A 22141-nucleotide genomic window follows, 5' to 3' on the forward strand; every position below is an offset into this window, starting at 1 on the left:
GGCACAGCAGGTAGAAAGTTAGTGTGTGTGTGTGTGGGTAATCCTGGAAGAAAGAGCACCAAAGAGCAGGTAACTAAAAACCTGCATGAAAGCCCAGCTTTAGCTAACCCCTAAGGGTTATACACATGTAAGAGATCCCAGCAGGCCCAGATGATGAGCCAGAGCTGAGAGACGGAAGAACTCTGATTGCTGTCTACCACAGGGAGACAAAGTTTGAAGTTTATGTTGAACAGGTTAACTGTCAGAATAAGTACTCTTCAGAAGAATATAACAGAACCCAGAGACTTTAAAATATCTTATTCATAATGTCCATGGTATGATTATAATTTCTGGCCTGCTGAGGTTGGATGGGCCCTGGACTAGATCCGGCCAATGAGTAATGAATAGAAATGAAATATGTTACTTCCAGGATGGAGCACTTCATCTGCCAGAAAGAGATCCTTTGGGACTCTTGTTTCCTCTAGTGCTGTCAGCAGTGACATCCACCAGGCTACGCCCCTAAGCGACTGCTGTGAACAAGCCCTCTGCCAACCTGAAATTGGCACTTAGCACATGTAAGAAACAGACTTTCATTCTAAGTCACTGTTTTAAGCTTTTGATTTTGGAGATTGGTTGTTATTTCAACATAACCTAGCCTGTTCTGATTGATAAAATTCCCATCATATTAAGGAGAATTTTCTTCTAGTCTTAGTTTGTTTTAAAAACCCAAAGAGGGGGCGCCTGGGTGGCTCAGTCGGTTAAGCATCTGCCTTCAGGTCAGGTCATGATTTCATGGTCCTGGGATCAAGTCCCATGTCGGGCCTCCTGTTCAGCGAGGAGCCTGCTTCTCCCGTTCACTCTCCCTCTCTTTCTCAAATAAATAAATAAAATCTTAAAAAACATAAATAGGTATTGGTTTTTATCAAATGCATTTTGCCATCATCATAATACACTAATGTAAATTGCATTAACTGATTTTTCTAATATTAAGCCACTCTTATGTTCCTGTAATAAAACCAACTTTGGCATGAGATACTATAATTTTTATATATTGATGGATTTGGTTCTCTCATAATTTTGTTTAGAAATTTTTCATTGATGTTCATGGATGAGATTGTCCTAGAAGATTCCTTCTTGTAATGTGTTATAATGAACTTGTTGCTATCAAGGCTACGCTAGCTTCATAAAATGAGTTGACATGTCATATAATATTAATAATAATATTCCCATTTTATAGACCAAGCAACAGTATCACACGCAGTAAAACAACTTGCCCTAGGTCCAATGGCTACTAAATGGTACAGCCAGATTAAAAGCTGGCTGGTCTGATTCCATAGTTTATGCTCTTAGCCCGTATATTGTCCTGTTGATCTGCATGTAGGATTAAGAGTCTTAAGAGCTAGCAGAAAGAAAGTTCATTGTTACAGAATGAATAAAGAATGTAATTAGGTAAGAAGCAAAAACCTCTAACCAAACACCAGACCCTGCAAAACCGATAATAAACATTCAAAGAGAGATAGGAGCCTGAACATAACGGATTTATAAAGAAGAAAACAAAATACTATTAAGAAGCAATAATCAGAATAAAAGTAAATTATGGTAACTAACAAAATACTCAATGAAAGTTTTGGAAGATGATGTTAAGGAAATTTCCCAGGAAGTAGAACTAAGCAGAATCAGGAAATCTGAGCAAAAAGATAAAGATATTGGAGAATCAACCCCCAAGATAATTTTATATATATAACTTCTATAATTATAATTTATATAACTTAATATTTATATATAATAATTATATATATTGTTTATACATGCAGGAATTATAGACAGAATTAGAGAATCAACCCACAAAGTAATTTTATATATAATTTATACATAATATATATTTACATTTATATATAATAATTTTATATATAATTTATATATATGCAGGAATTACAGAGAAATAAAATAGAGGGAGAACATTATTACAGGAAGAATACATGAATGGTTTCTAGTGTTGAAAGACCTATGTCTCTAAATTGAAATTTCCCAGTACAATGAAGAAACACACAGCCGCATCAAAGCATATTGACATGAAATTTCACATCACCAGAAATAAAGAGAACATCCAGAAAGCTTTCAGAGATTGGGAGAAACAGGCACAGGCAAATTGCCAAAAACTCCAATAGCATCAAGATGTTCAAAGCAAGGTAATAACTTGTGAGACAAGGGAGACAAGACCTCAAAATTCTAAATGAACACTATTTTCAACATAGCCAAACTAATAATCAAGTGTGATAGAAGGATTTCCAGACAAGGATTAAAACTAAACTTTTCATGTACTTACAGGAAACTACTGGGAAATGTGCACTATAAAAAAGATGAGGAAAACAAGACAAACAGTTAAGGAAAAAGACAGTAAACCTGAGAGAGGAGTAACAATACTGTTGGGTCACTGGGACCAGATTGGAACAGAAAGATGGAGAGTGGAAGGACCCAAGTCTCCAGAAAAAGAAAGAAAATTGATAAGTTGCCTGATGTTCTGAACATTTGAAAAACAACATTCATTTGCTAGATCTTAAAATATTTGAAAAAAATAGTAAGCATATACAAATCATACAAACTAAATGAGACAATTATCAGTGCTAAGCAAAACAAGTTGTCTAAGGAAAGAAATGTAATCATAGTAGATGTGTGATTTGCAGTGAATAGGACTGATGTGATCACAATAGTGTAACAATTGATTATTAATCTGACCAAAATTGTGATATAACTATATTGTAAGGATGGAGGGGGGAAGAAGATAAGTTTGTGAAAGAGAGATAAATTTTTTAAAAATTGAGATATAAGTGACATATAACATTATGTTAGCTTCAGGTGTACAATGTAATGGTTTGATTAGTATAAATTAGAAAATGATCACTACAATAAGCCTAGTAAACATCTGTCACCACATATAGTTAAAAAAAATTTTTCTTGTGATGAGTGCTTTAGTATCTACTCTCTTAGCAATTTTTAAACATCAACTGTATTAACTATAGTCAACATGATGTACATTACATCCCCATTACTTATTTTATATGTTTTTATTTTTTATATATTTATATTTATTTATTTTATAACTGGAAGTGTGTACCTTTTGACCTTCACCCATTTCTCCCACTCCCAACACCCGACCTCTGGCAACCACCAATCTTGTCTCTGTATCTATGAACTTGTTTTTTGTTTTGTTTTGCTTTAATTTCTTGAGATTCCACATAAGAGATCATATGGTGTTTGTATTTCCCTGATTTCTCTTAGCATAATGTCCTTGAGGTCCATCCATGTTGTCAAAAATGGTAGATTTCCCCATTTTTTATGGCTGAGTAATATTCCATCATAGATATACACCACAATTTCTTTATCCATTCATTCATCAATGGACACTTAAGTTATTTCTATATCTGACAATTATAAATAATGTTGCAGTGAACCTGTGGGTTGAATTAGTGTTTTTGTTTTCTTCAGATAAATACCCAGAAGCGTAATTGCTAGATCATTATGTTAGTTCTTTTTTACCTTTTTTGAGGAAACTCCATACCTTTTTCCATAGTGGCTGCACCAGTCTGCATTCCCACTAACAGTGTACAAGGGTTCCCTTCTCTCTCCATCTTTGCCAACAAGTTATTTCTTGTGTTTTTGATAACAGCCATACTAACAGGTGTGAGGCGATATTGTGGTTTTGATTTGCATTTTCCTGACAGTGATATCAAGCATCTTTTCAGGCCTGTTGGCCATCTGTATGTCTTCTTTGGAAAAGTGTTTATTCAAATCCTCTGTTCATTTATTTTATTTTATTTTTTTTATTAACATAATGTATTATTTGTTTCAGGGGTACAGGTCTGTGATTCATCAGTCTTACGCAATTCACAGCACTCACCATAGCACATACCCTCCCCAATGTCCATCACCCAGCCACCCCATCCCTCCCACTCCCCTCCACTCCAGGAACCCTCAGTCTGCTCATTTTTCAAATTGGATCTTTTTTTTGTTATTGAGTTGTATGAGTTCTTTATATATTTTGGATATTAACCCCTTATCAGATACATGATTTGCAAATACTTTCTACCATTTGGTAGGTTGCTTTTTCATTTTGTTTATGGTTTCCTTTGCTGTGCAGAAGATTTTTAGTTTGATATAGTCCCAACTTGTTTATTTTTGCTTTTGTTGTGAGAGCTAAATTTTGATCATTACTTGGTAACTGGCAGTCTCCACCAAAACCATACGGTTGGGAACAAACAGTGGGAACAACCTCTCAAAGTTCCCAAACCAAGACTTTTTTCTTGTGATTAGTGATCATTTCTCCCATTTATCTGTAATCATAACAAATTATTTGGGTTTCCTTTTGTCATCTTATTGGGGTTTTTTGTTTTGTTTTGTTTTGTTTTTTTACATTCTACCTTGGCTTTTTTTTTTTTAAGTTATTGCCTTAACTTAATTTTTCATTTTTCTTTCCCTACTACTTCATATGATGACCATCTATTTTAACCCACTAATGGTTACTTTTAAGGCCTAAAAGCTTAACATTATATTTTTCTAATTATTCACAGCATGAAAGAAGCAACATCTCTTGATACCCTAAATGTAAGATAGAAGATGATCATTCATCTGTTTCTACCAGCTCATTCCCTACCTTGTTCTCATTCCCAGCATCTAGTGGGAGGATCTGGGGTGTCAAGTGTCATCTTGGCCTTGGTCGGCTGTTCCTGGACCTTGCAGCAGCAGCAGAGCATCAACTGGGGGCTTCTTAGAAATCCAGTCCCCAGATCCATCTCACAGCTGCTGTGTGGGACCTGCATTTCACCAAGCGATTCATACACACTTGCAGGTGATTAATACACACGCTGAAGTTTGGGACATGGTGCGTTAGAGGCAGTCTGTCCACTTGGATTGGTAAAGACTGTAGATCTTGGAGCTGAAGGTCAGGCAGTGGAAGAAGAACCAGCATCACTCTGTCTCAGGGTCAAGAGGTTTACTCTTCTTCCACAGGCAAAAAAACGACTAATTTAAGTAGCTGTTTGTTGTTTTAAACATGATGCCATGGTTTTTCCGAGAACTAAGGCTTATACCAATTACATCTTTACCTAGAATATTTTTATCGATATAAATTGATCCTCTATACCTGTGAAATTTTTTACATTAACTTCTACCTTTCTACAATTACAATAACTCTTCCTTCCTTTTTTCTCTTTCATCCCAATATATCATTTATTTTTAAACTAGTCAAGTATTATTTAGTTTTATATACAGTTTTTTTCCACAAACCAATCTGAAAGTTAATTTTCAAGTTAAAGCTAATTTATTTGATTTCATGTTTTTCACCTGAGTTTATGCTTTTGAAACTAGCACCTCTTTGCCGTCTGTTCAGTTTTTGTCATTTTAACATGTAGGTTCTGTTTTAACTACTTAGATCTTTTCCATGATTTTGAAGGCTTATACCCAATTTCCTTGGATTTTTAGAGACATTATTCCAAAATAATTACGTGAGATTTCATGCAGTTTTGGAACTCTTTTCCATCAACTATTTAAACTTAACTCTAGATTTAGTGGCTTTTAATGTTAGCTGCTTTTCACACTCTGACATCCTAATTTCGGGGTCCTGAACTTGGCTTTACCTCCTGAGAGCTGGAGCATATTCTCAGTAACTACTTGTATGAGACAGGTGGACATTTTACTTATGAGTCTTTTTTTTTTTTTAACAAGTGTTCATGCAGTTTGTTATGTACATCAGGTCCTCTACTCATGTGTATGGGATGAAACATACCCAAGGTGGTTCTCTTCCAATGCTCATTGTTGTCTGGAATTTACTGTTGGTAAAACTCTTAACCCCAGTTACTTTTATTTCTTTGTGTGTAGCATTCCCCACCCCACCCCCGTGGGTTTCTGCCTCTGTCTCCTAGATGCTATATCTTCCTGAGTCCTGAGGATGCCAAACCAGTTTCTATGGGTTTCTTCTGGCTCCTGAACTAAATGTTGTTGAGGTATTCTTTTCCTTTCATTGTTCGAGATATTTCCTTCCTTGTGTGTAGCAGCCTTTTATGAATGGCCCCATGCGGCGGTGTTGGTGTGATTGCTCTTAATGCTACTGAAGACAGAGATTCCCCAACCCAGTGCTTGTGGTTGCTCTTGGCGTCTTTGTCCTCCTGGCCATTACTGGAATCCCTTTCTGAGTTTAATATGCAGAGTTTCTAGAGGCTCCTTCCTGGTATTGCTCTGCTGGATTTTGATGCATGTGTGTTTTCCTAACCGGATGGAGTAAATGGAAACCTACATCCCATAGTTCAGATGGCTGAGAGGGTTCATCTCATCCTTGCCCTATAAAGTTCTGCTGTTGCTGTCAGCAATCAGTGTTCCATTGTCAACCCTGACTCCTTTATACCGGTATTTTTTGAAGTTTCTGACCCAGAATAACCCAAGAAGGTGGAAATCAAAAAGTGGGAGGAAAGGGAAGCAACTATAACTGTGCCATAAAACAACACAAATGGAATGAAGTATGAGATACACACTTTTCTGGTTATTACTGAATGACCTCACTTGGGGTCTTGAAACAAAGAAAAGGAGAAAGAAAAAGTGTCTTCTGACCTGCTTTCCTATTAGAAAGCCAAGAGATACTGAATGTGTGATCAGCCTTGTAATTAGCTGAAGTCAACCCCAGATTCTGGAAGTAGACAGGCAGCTCAGTCCAGTTCTTATCCTTGTAGGGAGTTTATGTATTTTGCTTTACTGGTATAGATATTAGTTAGAATTCGAGGAAAACTATTAAAAAACTGCTAGCTGGTGATGGTAAGGTTACTTTTTGCCCTTGGAGAGAGTCAAAATTATACTAATGGTACAGCTTGAAACATCAGGTACACGTGCCCGTACATGTTATGCCAATCACGGGCATCAGCCTCCAGACCAGCTGGCCTCCATCCAGAATTCCCCCGAAAGATTTCATTTACACAGCTTATATTTTTTACACCGTGCTGGCACTGTGCATGATCTTGCACAATCAGTATTCCTTCCTGAGAAAAATTTGGTTTTAGTGATGTAAGTAGATTGAGAAGCAAACCAAGTTAGATTCAGGATCAGTATATAATAGTGCAAGCCCAGGAAGAAAAGCAATGATATCTACCAAAATAAATTCTCATTGCCTTTGGAATCTTGAATTATCAAATTCATATATAGTTAATTTTACCTGACAAAACATGTTTACTGAATTCTTAATAATGTCTTCACTTGTGAGCAAATCACCTCTAGTACGTAAATACTGTAAATTTTGTCCTTAGAACACATCACTTCTCTTAACTCATTTAAATATCTTTAAAATACAGATCAAATAAAGTTGAAAATCAATTCACCTTGGTCTGCAATGCTCTACTTTGGTATGTTTTAACTGTAAACAGTATAATCAAAATATTACTTAGAAACTCTCTTTCTACCTTTTAGTGTTTTCAATGGATATGAGTGAAAAAGTCCTGAGAAGACAGTGATCCTAACAAGAACAGAGTCTTCTAAAGAAAAGAACAGACTTCTGGATGTCCCTGCTATTCTGCTGAGTGCAGGAGGCAAAGGATCATGTCCTCTAAAGACAGTTCCTGGGGAGGATGTTCTGGGTCTTTTTATTGGTCAATAAAACTTGTAGGGCATTCTCTATAAAATACAGCATTTCAGCTAGAATTTAACATATTCAAAAATTGTGAACTGTTAGAATAAATCACATCTGGAAAGGATTTTACTGCCACTCAGTATTATATGTCCTTCCTGAAGGACTTCAAAGATCAGCCTTTCACTCAGCTGATGCATGAGGGGAGAGGAAGCTGCTTTAAAGTGTCCTTTCTCTTCCCATGTTACTTTTCACAGAAGGTAGCCTGTCCTTTTGCTTGGGTTTACTTCTATGTCTTGGTGGAAATCTGGAGTGGTCAGTTACAGATCTCTTACAAAATCTCAAAAACATGAGAGCAAGTTTCAGAGCTGATTTAGTTTAAGCAGTGACAGCAGAATGGCCAAAAATCTAGAATTCTAATGAAACTTAATTCAAATCAATAAAAAGGTCACCATAGATAAGACGAAATAATCCAGGTGTAGGAAATGACCCAATGTTGAACTATTTAGTTCTTGTTTTGGTCAAAGCACATGGCAAGAGCAGCTGTCAGACAGTGAGGGTGGGGTTCCCCCAGATCCTAGGAGACGCAGGTGTCCAGTCAGTCACGCCAGAAGTGGTTCACCCTGGACTAGGGAGTGAGGCAGAGCTTGCGGTGGGGGAAGAGGCCAAATGCCCAGGGCAGTTGGGAAAGTGTGGGATGTCCCTGCCCAGGAGGTGCTCAGCACCACCCCTCTGCTTTCCAGCAGCAGCAGCAGCAGTATGGATGGGCAACTCTGGTGCGCACAGAGCCTGGGGTGTCATGGTGGGTGGTGAGGGCCTAGGCCTGGCCATTCCAACCTTGGAGAGGCCGGCCATCCCCTCCTGGACCCTTGTCCCCGGATGATGGCTCTATTATAAGGGTCAGCAGCAGCTGTGGGGCGAGATGAGGAGGCTAGACCCAGAGCAACGCCGGGCTTGTTCGGGAGTCATTATAGACCGTCTTACTGGCAAATGAAAATCTCAGAAACACTTTGGGAGGGGGCTGCTTTTAGACAACTAGTCCAAAGAGATTCATGCCTGAAGAACCTGGCCATAGAAATAAAGCATTTCATCCTATAAACAAAGAAAGAAAGTCAGTGACAGGGTTACTCTAGAATTTCCCCAGGTAACCTATCACAGATAAAAAAAAAATTCAAATATTTGGTAACATTAATTCTTCTCCATTCCAGAATTTTTTTTCGTAAAATTATTAATCCTATTACCTAAAAGATCCTAAACATAATTGGGTTTATACTGTAATTTAAAAATTAGGGATGTCATTTGAAAAGAACTTGGAAGTTGGTGGTGTAGAATGCAAAGACACATACTTTACTTCTGCGTGTATAAATTAATGTTAATGCTTGTGTCATTACTGGGAAGCATTTTAAATTAGTATAAAGCCTGTGCAATTTAGTTTATGTGGGAAGCTTCAGTGCAGTATCAATAATGGGATAGAGTAGATTTGGGATGTCTGGCCCCATACGTCAACCTATAAAATTCCTGCAAAACCGGGGGATAGCCTCAATCTGTTGTGTTTTATTGCTTAATTAGCGAGTTGTCAAAAAGCGGCACCTTCTAAGCTGAATGATGCTTTTTCACCTGTTCACTTACTTTTTATCGGGATAATGAGCTGTGGAATGACAGGAAGAATCTTGTTCCCCCCATGTTCCAGCATGTCGTGGATTCCTTGCCGAGCAAAAAACTCGTAGGGAAATGTCATTTCACAGAGCCCATCAAAAAACAGAGGCAGATAATGATGGTAATCCAGCTTCTCAATTTCTACCTGAAAGGAGAGAGAAGAAATGCCATGTGAAGACAACAATGGGGCGAAGCATGGCCAGACCAGCTATGAGGCTGTCACCGACTTAGGAGGAGCACGTTCTTCAGGACTTTGGGAAAATTTTATTAAGCAACTCATCTAACAACCTAAAGTACATCAGCATGTCTTTATTCCATTAGCAATGGGGTCACAGTCATTGACCTTTACATTTTAACAGATTGGAATAATAAATAATAAATAATCAACATTGATACTTGTTTTGCGGTCCTTTGGTTAGTATTTTACCATTTGGCACAAATGTAATATTGAAAAGGATTCAAGAAGTCCACCGTATGTATGTTGAAAAGATATATGTAAGAACAGAATGAAAAAAGAAAAAAACAGTTGAAGAGAGATTAGCATCTGAATTTCCAACAGGAATCTAATAGGGACGGCACACCAGTATATTCTTGTGAAATGTGTCTTTTCAGGACCTAGCAAGTATGAGAGGGAGGGATAAAATAGGATTGTGTGAACGTTCCCTGGATCCTGCAGGATAAGGAGAATGTTGGTGCTCTCAAGTCACCTCAACAAAATCAGAATATCCCAATCTCTCTTGGCTGCTCCATTGGGGAACAGAGATATATCACTTTTCCATTGCTATATCCTTCACCCTCAATAATGCCTCCATGACTTCTTGTCCTGATCTTTGTAAAAGCATCCAGCACCAACTGCGAACGGAAACAAAAGCTCTGGGATTGAGAAAAGAGATGTGTTGCGAGCTGCTGGAGATCTGTTCCAGCCTCTAGCCTGGGTCCTTCACTGTCTAGAGTATCCATGACCTGACTTGCTACCTGCAAGGTGACAGAAGTGATGGTGATATCATGAATGGAAAGAAGCCAACAGACTCGGACTGAGGACACAATCCATTTACAGAGCTAAGGATGATGATGCATGCAGCGTTTCCAGTGAGAGGTGCAAATTCCCCAGGTCTTCAAGTCCTTATGAATGCACCCAGCTTTCAATTACCACCTTATAATTAAGTGAGGAGCCCATCAAGACCTCAGAGAAACTGCCTTTTACATTAGGAGGTTCTTATACCTTCTAGCTCTCTCTCAGCTTTTTGGAGTCTCTAGCCACATGCCTGCCTATCCCTGGGGATGACTAACTGGTGACACGTCCAGCATATCCCCGAGTGCCTACTGTAGATTGAATCAAATGTCCTGCAGTTCCCCAAGAAGGACGTCTGTCTCCAGTCTGCTCATGGACTGCCCAGCCACCTAAGGAAGTAAACAGTCAAGAGTTGAATGTTTAGATGTCCTCTTGGAATTGAGCTTGGAAAATGAATCCGAGAGGGAGGTATATATGGACATCAATTTCATTTTATATTCCTTTTACATTCATAAAATCTACTTTGTTCATAGTAAAATTTTATGGAATTTTTATCCAATGCCAGCCTTCAAGGATTTTTGTGTATTTGAAGACATTTTAGAACACTATTTTGTACAACTATTTTGTTCATTCCTCATGACAACTAAAAGGTATTGCTACATCATTCAGCTCCAAAAGTACAGTGTTACTATCAGTTTTACCTTGTAGCCTAACTTCATAATATAAATGTCATCTGTATTATATTTTTTCTATATTATTGATGTTTTTCTAATTCTTTTAGCCCACTGTCACATTTGTACATATGTGTCCTACAAATAGAAAATTATTAAATTTTATATTTTAATGTGATCTAGGACTTTTTATTTTAATACTTTAAGTCACTCACATTTATCACAATGTCTATTTTAACTTCTGTCATCTTATTTTTTGGCCCCATAAGTAATATACTGGTAATAACACAAGGTCTTCTTTTTTCAAAAATCTAGATATTGAGAATAATTCAAGATTAAAACTAAAATTTAAAGAAAAGTAAGGAGATCCCTTGTCTTTGTCCATGTATTTGTCACATGGTGACTATTATCCTTTAGAGTTCTTCTAAATCAATGTGGGTTTTTTTGTTCATTTAGACTTACGAAAGGTCATTTTTACTGTTTATTCAGCAATAAACTTCAGTTATATAAATCATTTTGCTCTTAGGATAACTTGTTTTAATGACATATTACACTTTATATTTCTTTAGTATTACTATAAAAATAGTAGTTTTCAAACTTTTGTAAAATTTGGGAATCTTTCTTCAAAGTTTATGCAAGAAATCCAGAATTAAAAGAAATCTCTTTGAAGTAGGACACAGAACAAGGACCATTTTAGATACATCAGGTAAAATTACACAGTAACATACTGATTGATGACCACTTGGATGTTAACTCCAGAAACATCAAGTCGTTTTACTCACAGAATCTCTCTCTTTTTAAAATTTATGTTTTATAACTTTTTAAAGATCACACAGTACTCACAAGTTATCTCTAAATCTTACAGTGACCTTTGGTCAAAAGCAATAAAATTCTAACTTTACTCGGACTATCATATATAACTTTTTATCCCCATAACAAATGTGTAAGGTAGTAATGCTATACTGAAAGGTCAGAAACACAATGAGGTTAGTGATTTTCATTAAAAACTCAAATTAGAAACTTACTCTTACATTTTCCATATCTTTGCTTCAATTAGCAAATACAATATAACTGGAAATATCTGTTATCATAAGAACTGAAGATCTTGCTTGGAATCACAAATTAATCTGAAAAAGTATAATTATCTATTAATATATTATGACTTCATTTGGACTTACTATGGCATTTATAAAATAAAGCCTCAGCCCCACTGTTCTTCCTTGAGGAAGCTGGTGAGCTACTGCAAGAGGGCTTACAAATTATATAGGCATTAAGCTCTGTCTGTGGATAGTGTGTGTAACATATTTCAAACATGGATGTACTTTTATTTTTCAAATGCATGTAGATGTGGTTATGATAAATAACTTAAAAATGTCATTTTAAGCTTTTTCAATGATACTGAATATATAGTTAAAATTATGTACTAATGCATGAAATTTTTGATGCAAAAAGACTCTTGAGCATGAAAAATGCTCTTTAATGTCAAAAAGGAGCCCTCACACCGGACGGCAGACAAGACTAATGTGATCCTTAGACTGCTAAAAAGCCTAAAAAACACCAAAATGTGTTCAATGCAAAGTCTATGTCAGGAAATCCTCAGATGCTAGAGATAAAGACAAAATCCAGGGTCACAGAGGTGGTGCCATTTGACCTAAGAGAGTAGCAGATACAGATCAGATCTCAAGATTGGGACTGAGGTTTTAATGTCTCCAGAGTCCAGGAAAACAGGGCATTTTGCAAGAGAAGGGGGGTAAGCTGAGACTCTTGCATAGGACTGGGGCCCTACAAGGGTTGCCCCACCTTGGAAAGGGAACCAGAAAGTCTCTCCTTGAGTTTGTAGAGACAAAGAAAACTTGTGGAAAGAGAAAGAGAGCGTGTGACAAAGCTCTTAACAGGAAAGATCTCCTTTGAGAAACAGAAACCCAAATAGAAATCTAAAGTAAAAAAAAAAAAAAAAAAAATGTGTGTGTGTGTATATATATGTGTGTGTGTGTGTGTGTGTGTGTGTGTGTATATATATATATATATATATATATATAAAATTTCCCATTTCCCAGACCATGGAAAGGAAACTTCTGGGGCCCAGACAAAGCAAATGGAAAGTGTTAATACTCCCATGAGCTAGTTTCATAGGGCTGCCACAGAAAATGCAACCCCATCTAAAACTTACCACCATCATGGTGATGGAACCACCATAAGAAAGACTAAATAGACCAGTGAACATGGGAATGAGCTCTGAACTAGCAACTAGAAATTACAGAATAAAATCTGAAAAGAATTTTTTAAAGTGGGGGCACCTGGGTGGCTCAGGAGGTTGAGTGTCTGCCTTCAGCTAGTGTCATGATCTTGGAGTCCTGGGATCAAGCCTCATGTCAGTCTCCCTGCTCAGCAGGGTTTCTGCTTCTCCCTCTCCCTCTGCCCCTCCCCCTGCTTGTGCTCTCTCTCTCTCAAATAAATAAATAAAATCTTAAAAAAAAAAAGAATTTTTTAAAGTGCTTAAAACATAGAATATTTTTAGAAAAGAACTGAATAAAATTTCCGAAGGACATAGAGCAGCATTAACTTCAGAATCCAGTCATTGGATAATAGATTGACCACAGACAAAAAGAGAAGGAGGGGTCTGGGTCACAGAACCTGGAAAGCCAATGCAGAGGTAGCACCAGAAAACCCCCATCTGACTTGCTCCCCATGCGACCCCAGGGAGTTCCAGAGAGACAGGGAAAGGAGGTATTTGGAGAAATCATAACTGAAGAAAGATGTGAATCTTCAGATTGAAGATGCAAATCTGGACACTTCAGAAAAACTATAAAACTCCAAAGTCAAGGAAAAGATTTAAAAGCAACTAGAAACAAAAGATAGATGACATATAAAGGATCAAAATTGGGCTTGAAATTACACTTCTCATTAAGAAAATAGAGGCCACAAGATGGTAAAAACCCCTCAACACGCTAAAGGAACAATGATGATTAATCTTCAGTGCCATACTCAGCTAAACTGGCATGCAAGATAAAGACAAACTAAATGTATTTGGCCAAGATGGAGATTTTTTCTGTTTGTTTTTTCAACCCAGAGATCATTGTCCTCACTGAAGGATAAAATGTACTATATAAGCTGAACACAGGACAAAGAAATGAGATGCAAGAGATAACAGTAAATAAACTGAACAAATGGATAAGACCAAAGAAGCATTGACTATAAATTTTTTTTTTTAATCATCAATTACGATGAGGTTACAAAGTGAAGTCATAATACTGAAAGGAAAAGTAGAGAAAATGACAGGACAGTGATCTGAGTCAAAGTAATGTCCTTGCATTGATAGGGATGAAAATAAAGTGACTGGTTAACTTCAAAATTAATTAAGTATATTAAAGTGCAAGAATACCAGTCAAAAGAACAGAAATAGAATTAACTTCCCAGAGAACAGAATATAGTAGAGGAAGTGGATAGAGCTCTATTGACCTAATGGAAGGCTAGTCAAACATCCCACCTGGATGTTTGGAAAACAGAAAAACCCATGGAGAAGAGAAAATATGTAGGATGAACCCAAATATATAAGTAATCATCTTAAGTATAAATTATCTTATTCTCTTAAGAAATTGTCAAAAAAGAAAAAATAAACTTCAGTTATAAATTTGTTTATAAGAATCACATTCAAAATACAATCAGAGAAAAGTGAAAAATAAAAAGGTATGGTTAAAAAAAAAGAAATAATAAATATGATATAGGATAAATTCCTGGAATAGAAACTGCTTTCTCAAAGGGTATATATTTTTATATATTTACAATTTTGACAGAAATTGCCAAATGGTGCTTCATGGGATGGTATTAAATTATATTTTCATCAACAATAAATGACAGTAGCTGTTTTCCATTGTTTATTCGAAGAAAAGGCTATCAGTTTGGTTTTTGACAATATTATAGGTAAATATTCTTTCAGTGTTGTTTTAAGTTCCACTTCTCTTACTGTGAGAATAATAGCCTTTTAAAGATATTTTTGAAAGCCATTTGTATATCCTTCTCTGTGAGTTGTATTTTCATATCCTTTGCCATTTTTTGGATACCCATTGACATTTGTTTCCTTTTCTCTCTCTTTTTTGAGCCTTTTTTTCCTTCAAATTCATTTTTTTTTAAATTCCATTAGCCAACTTATGGTACATCATTCGTTTCAGATGTAGTATTCAATAAATGAGCTCTTTTATGTTAGGGAGATTCAACTTTTGTATGTTACTTCCATAACATTTCAAACATTTTGAAACGTAACGTTTCAAAAAATTGTTTTTGCCATGCAGACTTTTGTTTTAGAATTCATTAATCTTTTGTGGGGTCCTGAATTTTGAGTCATCATTAAAAAGATTTTTCCCCCAGCATTATAATAAGGGGTACGTGTACCCCAATGTTTATAGCAGCAATGTCCACAATAGCCAAACTATGGAAAGAGCCAAGATGTCTATCGACAGATGAATGGATAAAGAAGATGTGGTATATATATACAATGGAATATTATGCAGCCATCAAAAAACCCCGAAATCTTGCCATTTGCAACGACATGGATGGAACTAGAGGGTATTATGCTATGCGAAATAAGATAATCAGAGAAAGACATGTATCATATGATCTCACTCATACGAGGAATTCTTAATCTCAGGAAACAAACTGAGGGTTGCTGGAGTGGTGGGGGTTGGGAGGGATGGGGTGGCTGGGTGATGGACATTGGGGAGGGTGTGGGCTATGGTGAGCGCTGTGAATTGTGTAGGACTGTTGAATCACAGACCTGTACCTCTGAAACAAATAATACATTATACCTTAAAAAAAAAAAAAAGAAGAAGATAGTAGGAAGGGAAGAATGAAGGGGGGGGAATCGGAGGGGGAGACGAACCATGAGAGACTATGGACTCTGAGAAACAAACTGAGGGTTCTAGAGGGGAGGGGGTGGGAGGATGGGTTAGCCTGGTGATGCGTATTAAGGAGGGCACGGATTGAATGGAGCACTGGGTGTTACACGCAAACAATGAATCATGGAACACTACATCAAAAACTAATGATGTAATGTATGGTGATTAACATAACATAATAAAATAAAATTTAAAAAAACAGAATATATCTCAAAACAAGATATATTAAAGGTGTTTATATAATAAATCATGTCCAAATGAAAAAAAATTTTGTTTGTCATCATACATTACAAAATTATATGAAAATTCAACTGCTCAGGCTGAAAGATCTCTCCATATTCAAGCACAAAATCGTGTAATAATTTAATGACTATTATTGTAATAATTAAATAAACAGCATTTTCAGCCTCAAAAAAAAAAAAAGATTTTTCCCCTTTTTGTAGCAGAATAGAAACAATTTATAATGGTTTATTCTAGTATTTTTATGATTTCTTTATATTGAAATATGAATCCATTTGTAACTTTTCTTGGTGTAAGGTGAGAGACGTTCTTCCAACTAACTTTCCACAAGGTTACCAATTTAGACAAGTTTTAGACATAAGGTCTACTTAATGGACCTATATAAAACCTTGCATTCAATAATTAGATAAAACATTTTTTACAAGTGTACAAGGGACAGCTTAGAAAACTGTATAGTAGTAAGCCACAAAGTAAGTTTCAAGAAATTCCAAAGTATGTCATATGCGTTACATTTTCTGAAGAAAAGTATAGGCAAACTTTTAATCTCCACACATTTGGAAATTTAAAAACACTTTTAAATCACTCAGAGACTAAAGAGAAAATCCTTATAGAAATAATAACATGTTAAAATTGAATCACAGTGAAATCACCTAACCTTAAAAAATAGAAAAATGCCCATCTGTAAAGACTTTTTAAGAACAGAAAAAGAAGGAAAAGGATACAACTCGCAATCGGAGGCCAGCATAACCTTGCCACTATGATCAGTCCACTCTCACCGAATCAAAATAAAGTACTAGGCAAATTGAGTTCAGTGACATGTTCAAAATTATGGCCAAGTGGGCTGTATTGCAGAAATAACCAGGATACTTCAATATCATGTTTAAATTTTTAGATCAAAGAGGAAAAATGAGATCACCTTAGATGCAGATAAAGCATTTGATGAAATCATTCATTAAAAAATAATAACTCTAAGGAAAAACCTACAGCAAATATCATACTTTATGGAAAAACTTTAGGAACATTCTCATTATGGAGAAAGCCATAGAAAGGAGGCAAGGAGACTGGTGTCATCATTTCAACATTGTACTGGAGGTTCTAGCTAATGAGGAAAATAAAATGTGTATGAATATTGGCAAAGAAGAAACAAAACTCTTGGTATGTGAGGATGATATAGCTATCTACATAGAATATCCAGAGAATCTACAAACAAGTGTAATTAGTAAGGGAGTTCAGAAAAATTGCTGCATAGAAGATCACCACACTAAAAATAATAGCATATCCATATGCCACTAAAAACTACATAGGAAATAATTTTTAAAATATTCACAATAGCAAGAAATGAAGCAAAACAAACCCTTTAAGACAATGAGTAATAAAACTAACAGTCAATGCATAAGACTTTATGGAGACAATGACAAAATATTATTGACAACACAAATGGAGGACTGGCACAGTGTTCTGTGAACAAATGAATATATTGGCTATACTCATGGATGGGCAAACTCAAACTCAAAGTTGGTGAGTCTGTCCAATTTAATCTATACAGATCGGAGAGTCTTAGTGACATGTTGGGACCACATTCCAAGCAGTGGCAGAGTGAGGATCAGAGCCTGGTGCTTCTTTCCTTTGACCTGCTCACCTTTTTTCACTATCTTGATGGCTTGTTGTTTCATTACAAATATTGAAGGTTCTGTCTAGCTGGCAGGTATTAATTACTGAGTAACAAATCTGGACTTGAGAGTGGATAATCAAGTTATTTTATGGAATAACCTTATTTTAAGTTTCTGTCAAAAGTGCTAACAAGACAGCTAAAGGTCAGTTGTAAGCAGATCTCGAATTTATGCACACTTAACCTTTATTATCCAGGGATTGTATGTTCCTAACTGCTGCAGTCAATGAGTGATACTTTCAAGTGTAATAAATAAAAAATAATCCCTTGTTCTGTAGCTTTGAACATTCCCACCTTCTGTCACCTGTCATAAAGTTAAAGGAATTTCCTAAAAATTTTAAAATTAGTATTTTTTAAAACCAAGAGTGCATAAAAGGAGCAAAATATGTATTAATATAGAAGCTTCTCTTTCCTTTATCACATCTCTATGTAATATTAAAAATAGTATAATTTTGTCACAGGTAGAGAGAAGGTACTTTTATTTTGGGATAACGAGCGTTAATCAAATAGAGAAGCAAGAAACGTATGGTAGACTTGAAAAGTCCTGCAGATTTAGGAGTTGGGACAGAGTTAAAAACAGATCATTTGTGGCTTTTACCACTGGTATTAATTGCAAAACATGGCATTAATTTACAAAACCTCTCCTTGAACTAGATAATGTACTGTGAACTTCAATGCACTCAACCAAATCAGTAGAATTAAGGAGGATTGGAAAGGATTAATTCAGGTGACGTTCATGTCATGAAGCAATTTTTAAGAAGAAATTGTTATGATGGCAGTATTGGCTGCCTCTTACATCAACATATAATTTTGCTATGTACTTATCTTGCAGGGATTAGATACAAATTTATTAAAGTTCTTTAAACTCATGAGTTCTTATTTCTTAGTCAAATTTCACCTAAAAAAACTAAAGCAAAAATTATAGTGAAGAGCTTACATTAGTTATAGTGCTGTGCTGAAAGTCAAGGAGAGATGGGGATATTAGTGGGTAGGAAAAAATATGAGAAATAGGACTTAGTTCCCAGGATTCATGTTTTAATATTCTCAGTTTGTGGAAAGAATGGATTAGAGACACACTGCCTTTATGGAGAGCAACTTGGGTTTGTAATTGGCAGAGGGAGGTTCAAACCCATCACTTGCATGTACAGAGCTCCATCATTTTCAAACTCTGACTAGTGGAAAGTTACTGTGCCTTTCTGGGCCTTAGTTCACTTTTTGTAAATGGATAGCTAATTCCCAGGGTTATCATAAGGATTAAATGAGATAGCATGTGCTAAGTGATGTTAATTCCCTCTATTCTCTGAAAAGAAAATAATACACTCACAAAAAAAAATTAAGTAAAATTTCAATGTGGTGCATGATTAAATGCCAAATGAGGGTACATACCAAGGGTATATAGGAAGAGGCCCTGGCATATAGGAAGTAGAGATAATTATGGGCTGGAATACAGAGGACAGGTTTCATCGGGGAGGAGGATCTTGATGAGCCTTGCAAGATGGGAAGAGATGAGCATACGGAGTAAAGGCATGCAGGCAGGAATTGGGCACAGTGTTGTCAAGAGACAATGCCTAGTTCAGTAATGGATAATGTTGGGGAGGCAGGAAGGTGCCTTCTATGCCCACTGTGTCCAGACTGAATACTTCAGGCATGAGCAAAGTAAAGATCGTTTTCAAACAAGGGGCTGACATGGTTAAATGCCATTTAAGAAAGAATAGCCAGCACTTACTCATCTTGCATTACTGAAACTTTTTACCCACTGAGCAGCATCTCCCTATTCTCCCCAGTCCCTAGGAACCACCATTCTACTCTCTGCTTCTATGGGTTTGACTGTGTTAGATTCCTCGTATAAGTGGAATCATCTAGTGTTTGTCCTTCTGTGTCTGGCCTAGTTCACTTAGCATAATTCCTCAAGTTTCCTCCACATGGTCACATACGGTAGGATTTCCCACTTTTAACGTTTTGAGAAACCTCCATATTGTTTTTCACAGCAGCTACACGGTTTTCCATTCCTATGGACAGCATATGGGATTCCCTTTTCTCTACATACTTGCCAACCCTTGTTACCTTTTGGTAATAGCTACCCTAACAGTGAGGTGGTTTATCCTGCTATGGTTTTTATTTGCATTTCCCTGAGGATGAGTCATGTTGAGCACCTTTTCATGTACCTGTTGACCACTGTAGGTCTTTTTTGAAGAAATATCTATTCAAGTCTTTTGGCCACTTTTTAAAAAAGATTTATTTACTTATTTTTAGACGTGTGCGTGCATGGGGGAGGGTGAAGGGAAAGGGAGAGAGAGAATCTCAAGCAGACTCGCTGCTGAGCATGGAGCCCCATGTGGGGCTTGATCTCACGACCCCGAGATCATGACCTGAGCTGAAATCAAGAGTTGGATGCTTAACCAACGGAGCCACCTGCATGCCCCAGTCTTTTGTCCATTTTTAAATTAGGTTATTTACTTCTTTACTATTGAGTTGTAGGAGTTCCTTAGATATTTTAGATATTAGCCCCTTATCAGACATAGCTTTGCAAATATTGTCTCCTGCTCTGTCAACTGCCTTTTCTTTTGTTGATTGTTTCCTTTGTGCTACAGAAGCTATTAGGCTTGATGTAGTTCCATTTGCCTATTTTTGCTTTGGTGTCATATCCAAGAAATCATTGCCAAGATCAATGTTAAGAAGGTTTTCCCCTATGTTTTCTTCTAGGAGCTTTATAGTTTCAGGTTTTATGTTTAAGTCTTTAATCCTGTGTGCGTGTGTGTATGTGTGTTAAAAGAGTATAATCAGACAGTGGAGTACAGGATGACCTAAGAAGATCAAAATACAGGAGTAAATGTCTAGGGGTAGAATCATCAGCTAACAGAGTATAGCAGAGGAGCCTGAATTGGGGTGTTGATTTAGAAGGCAGGTTGAAAACGACAGGAGAAGGAGAGGAAGAACGTAAGAATACTGTAAAGATTGGATGATTAACTGGACATAGGAGAGTAAAGGACTTGACGGAATCTTTGTACCAGCTTGATTTCCAACATGCAAGCAGGTGGAATGGCACGGATGTTGGGCCAGGGATGTATCATAGGCCAAACATTCCGTTTGAGATGTAAACTATGAGACCTCTGGGTGGAGACGCCTAAAGATTTAAGCTACACATTTGGGTTTTGGAAATGGTGAGGCAAACTGCAGAGTCATTTCATAAAGGTTGTGGTCTCCTAACAGTGTGAAGTGAGGAGATCACCCAAGAGAGCCTGTGAGGACTGTTTTCAGTTAGGAAAACAGAAGAGGCAGAGGACTTGGTGGTCAGGGAGCTGAGAGTATCGTGCAGGACCACTAGGGCTCATGAGCTTTGCGCTAAAGAAAAATGTGGCTTGAACGCCCTTCTAACCCATCACAGGGGAAGCACATGCTAATTATTGGAAATACAGAAACTGACAAAATATATGAAATTGGGTATGCCAATTGTGGAACCCAATTCAGGGTACTCATTGTTTTGTGGCAATATAAAAACAATTTTTTTTCCCAGCAGGATAGGAATGTTTACAAGGGAATTTGGACCACTGCATGGAGAATTATTGTCACCACCTAGAAGACTATGTTCCTCTCTCCACAAAGCTTGCATCATGCTAGGCCTATGCATGCACTGGCCGACCTTCCAGTCTGTGAGCCAGTCTTCATTCCCTGCAACACCGCCAGGAGCAAGCGAGGAGACCTGGGAAGACCCTATTGTTAAAAATAGCTCCACAGCTTTATCAATTAAAGTTCAATTAAATTTCTTTTTAAAAACAAAATACCTTTTGGCATGCTTCAGCTTACATACTGTTCATATCTTGTGGTAAAACTAAAATTAGAAAATCGAATTGCTCCTCTCCAAGTGCGGAGAGAATTGGACTGTGTCACTGGTAAAATGAGAAGAAAGAGAGGTAATTTGGGTGCCTGGAGACTTCCAAGGAGGTAGTCGTCGACAGAGGAGCCCATGTGGAAGGTTTCAGGCGAGATGCCACCAAACCACTGAAAAGCACATCAGCCGGCTCGATCGTGTTTTAGCGTGTGGAAGGCAAGTTGTGAACGTGTGCTGTGGGTTCTCAGTAAGGAGAGGGGCTCAACAGGAGCACAGAGGGCTCTGGCTCGAGTCGTCCCTCTTGGCGCGCTACTCAGCCCTCTCTGCCTCAGTCTCCTTCTCTGCAAAATAGGACCACACCAGTGCCTGCCTCCTAGGGAAGGTTGTGAGCGAGCGCATATAAATAGCTCAGCACAGTGCCTGGGGAACAGAGGCAATGCTAGATGTAAGCTATAAAACAGCCGCCAAAGAGCCCTCTCCTGTTTTCATTATGAGTTCCTTCTTTATAAACTGCAAGTGTCAGTCTACTTCCTCTGTATTTACCATATTCTTTACATTTTGATGTGTTCACTTTGTGGAGACAAAAAAGG

General features: G+C 37.1%; 1 protein-coding gene across 2 annotated transcripts in view; it reads right to left on the reverse strand.

Annotated features, from left to right (window-relative positions):
* Positions 1-22141, reverse strand: part of PACRG (parkin coregulated) — a 511451-nt gene that overhangs the window by 209949 nt on the left and 279361 nt on the right. For both annotated transcript variants that reach the window (XM_078054491.1, XM_078054490.1), the window contains exon 3: positions 9212-9383. In XM_078054491.1, coding sequence (XP_077910617.1) covers positions 9212-9383 — 172 coding nt within the window. The remainder of the gene's footprint in view (positions 1-9211; positions 9384-22141) is intronic.

The sequence above is a fragment of the Halichoerus grypus genome, chromosome 9 (genome assembly GCF_964656455.1).
Source record: "Halichoerus grypus chromosome 9, mHalGry1.hap1.1, whole genome shotgun sequence".
NCBI classification, from domain to species: Eukaryota; Metazoa; Chordata; class Mammalia; order Carnivora; family Phocidae; genus Halichoerus; species Halichoerus grypus.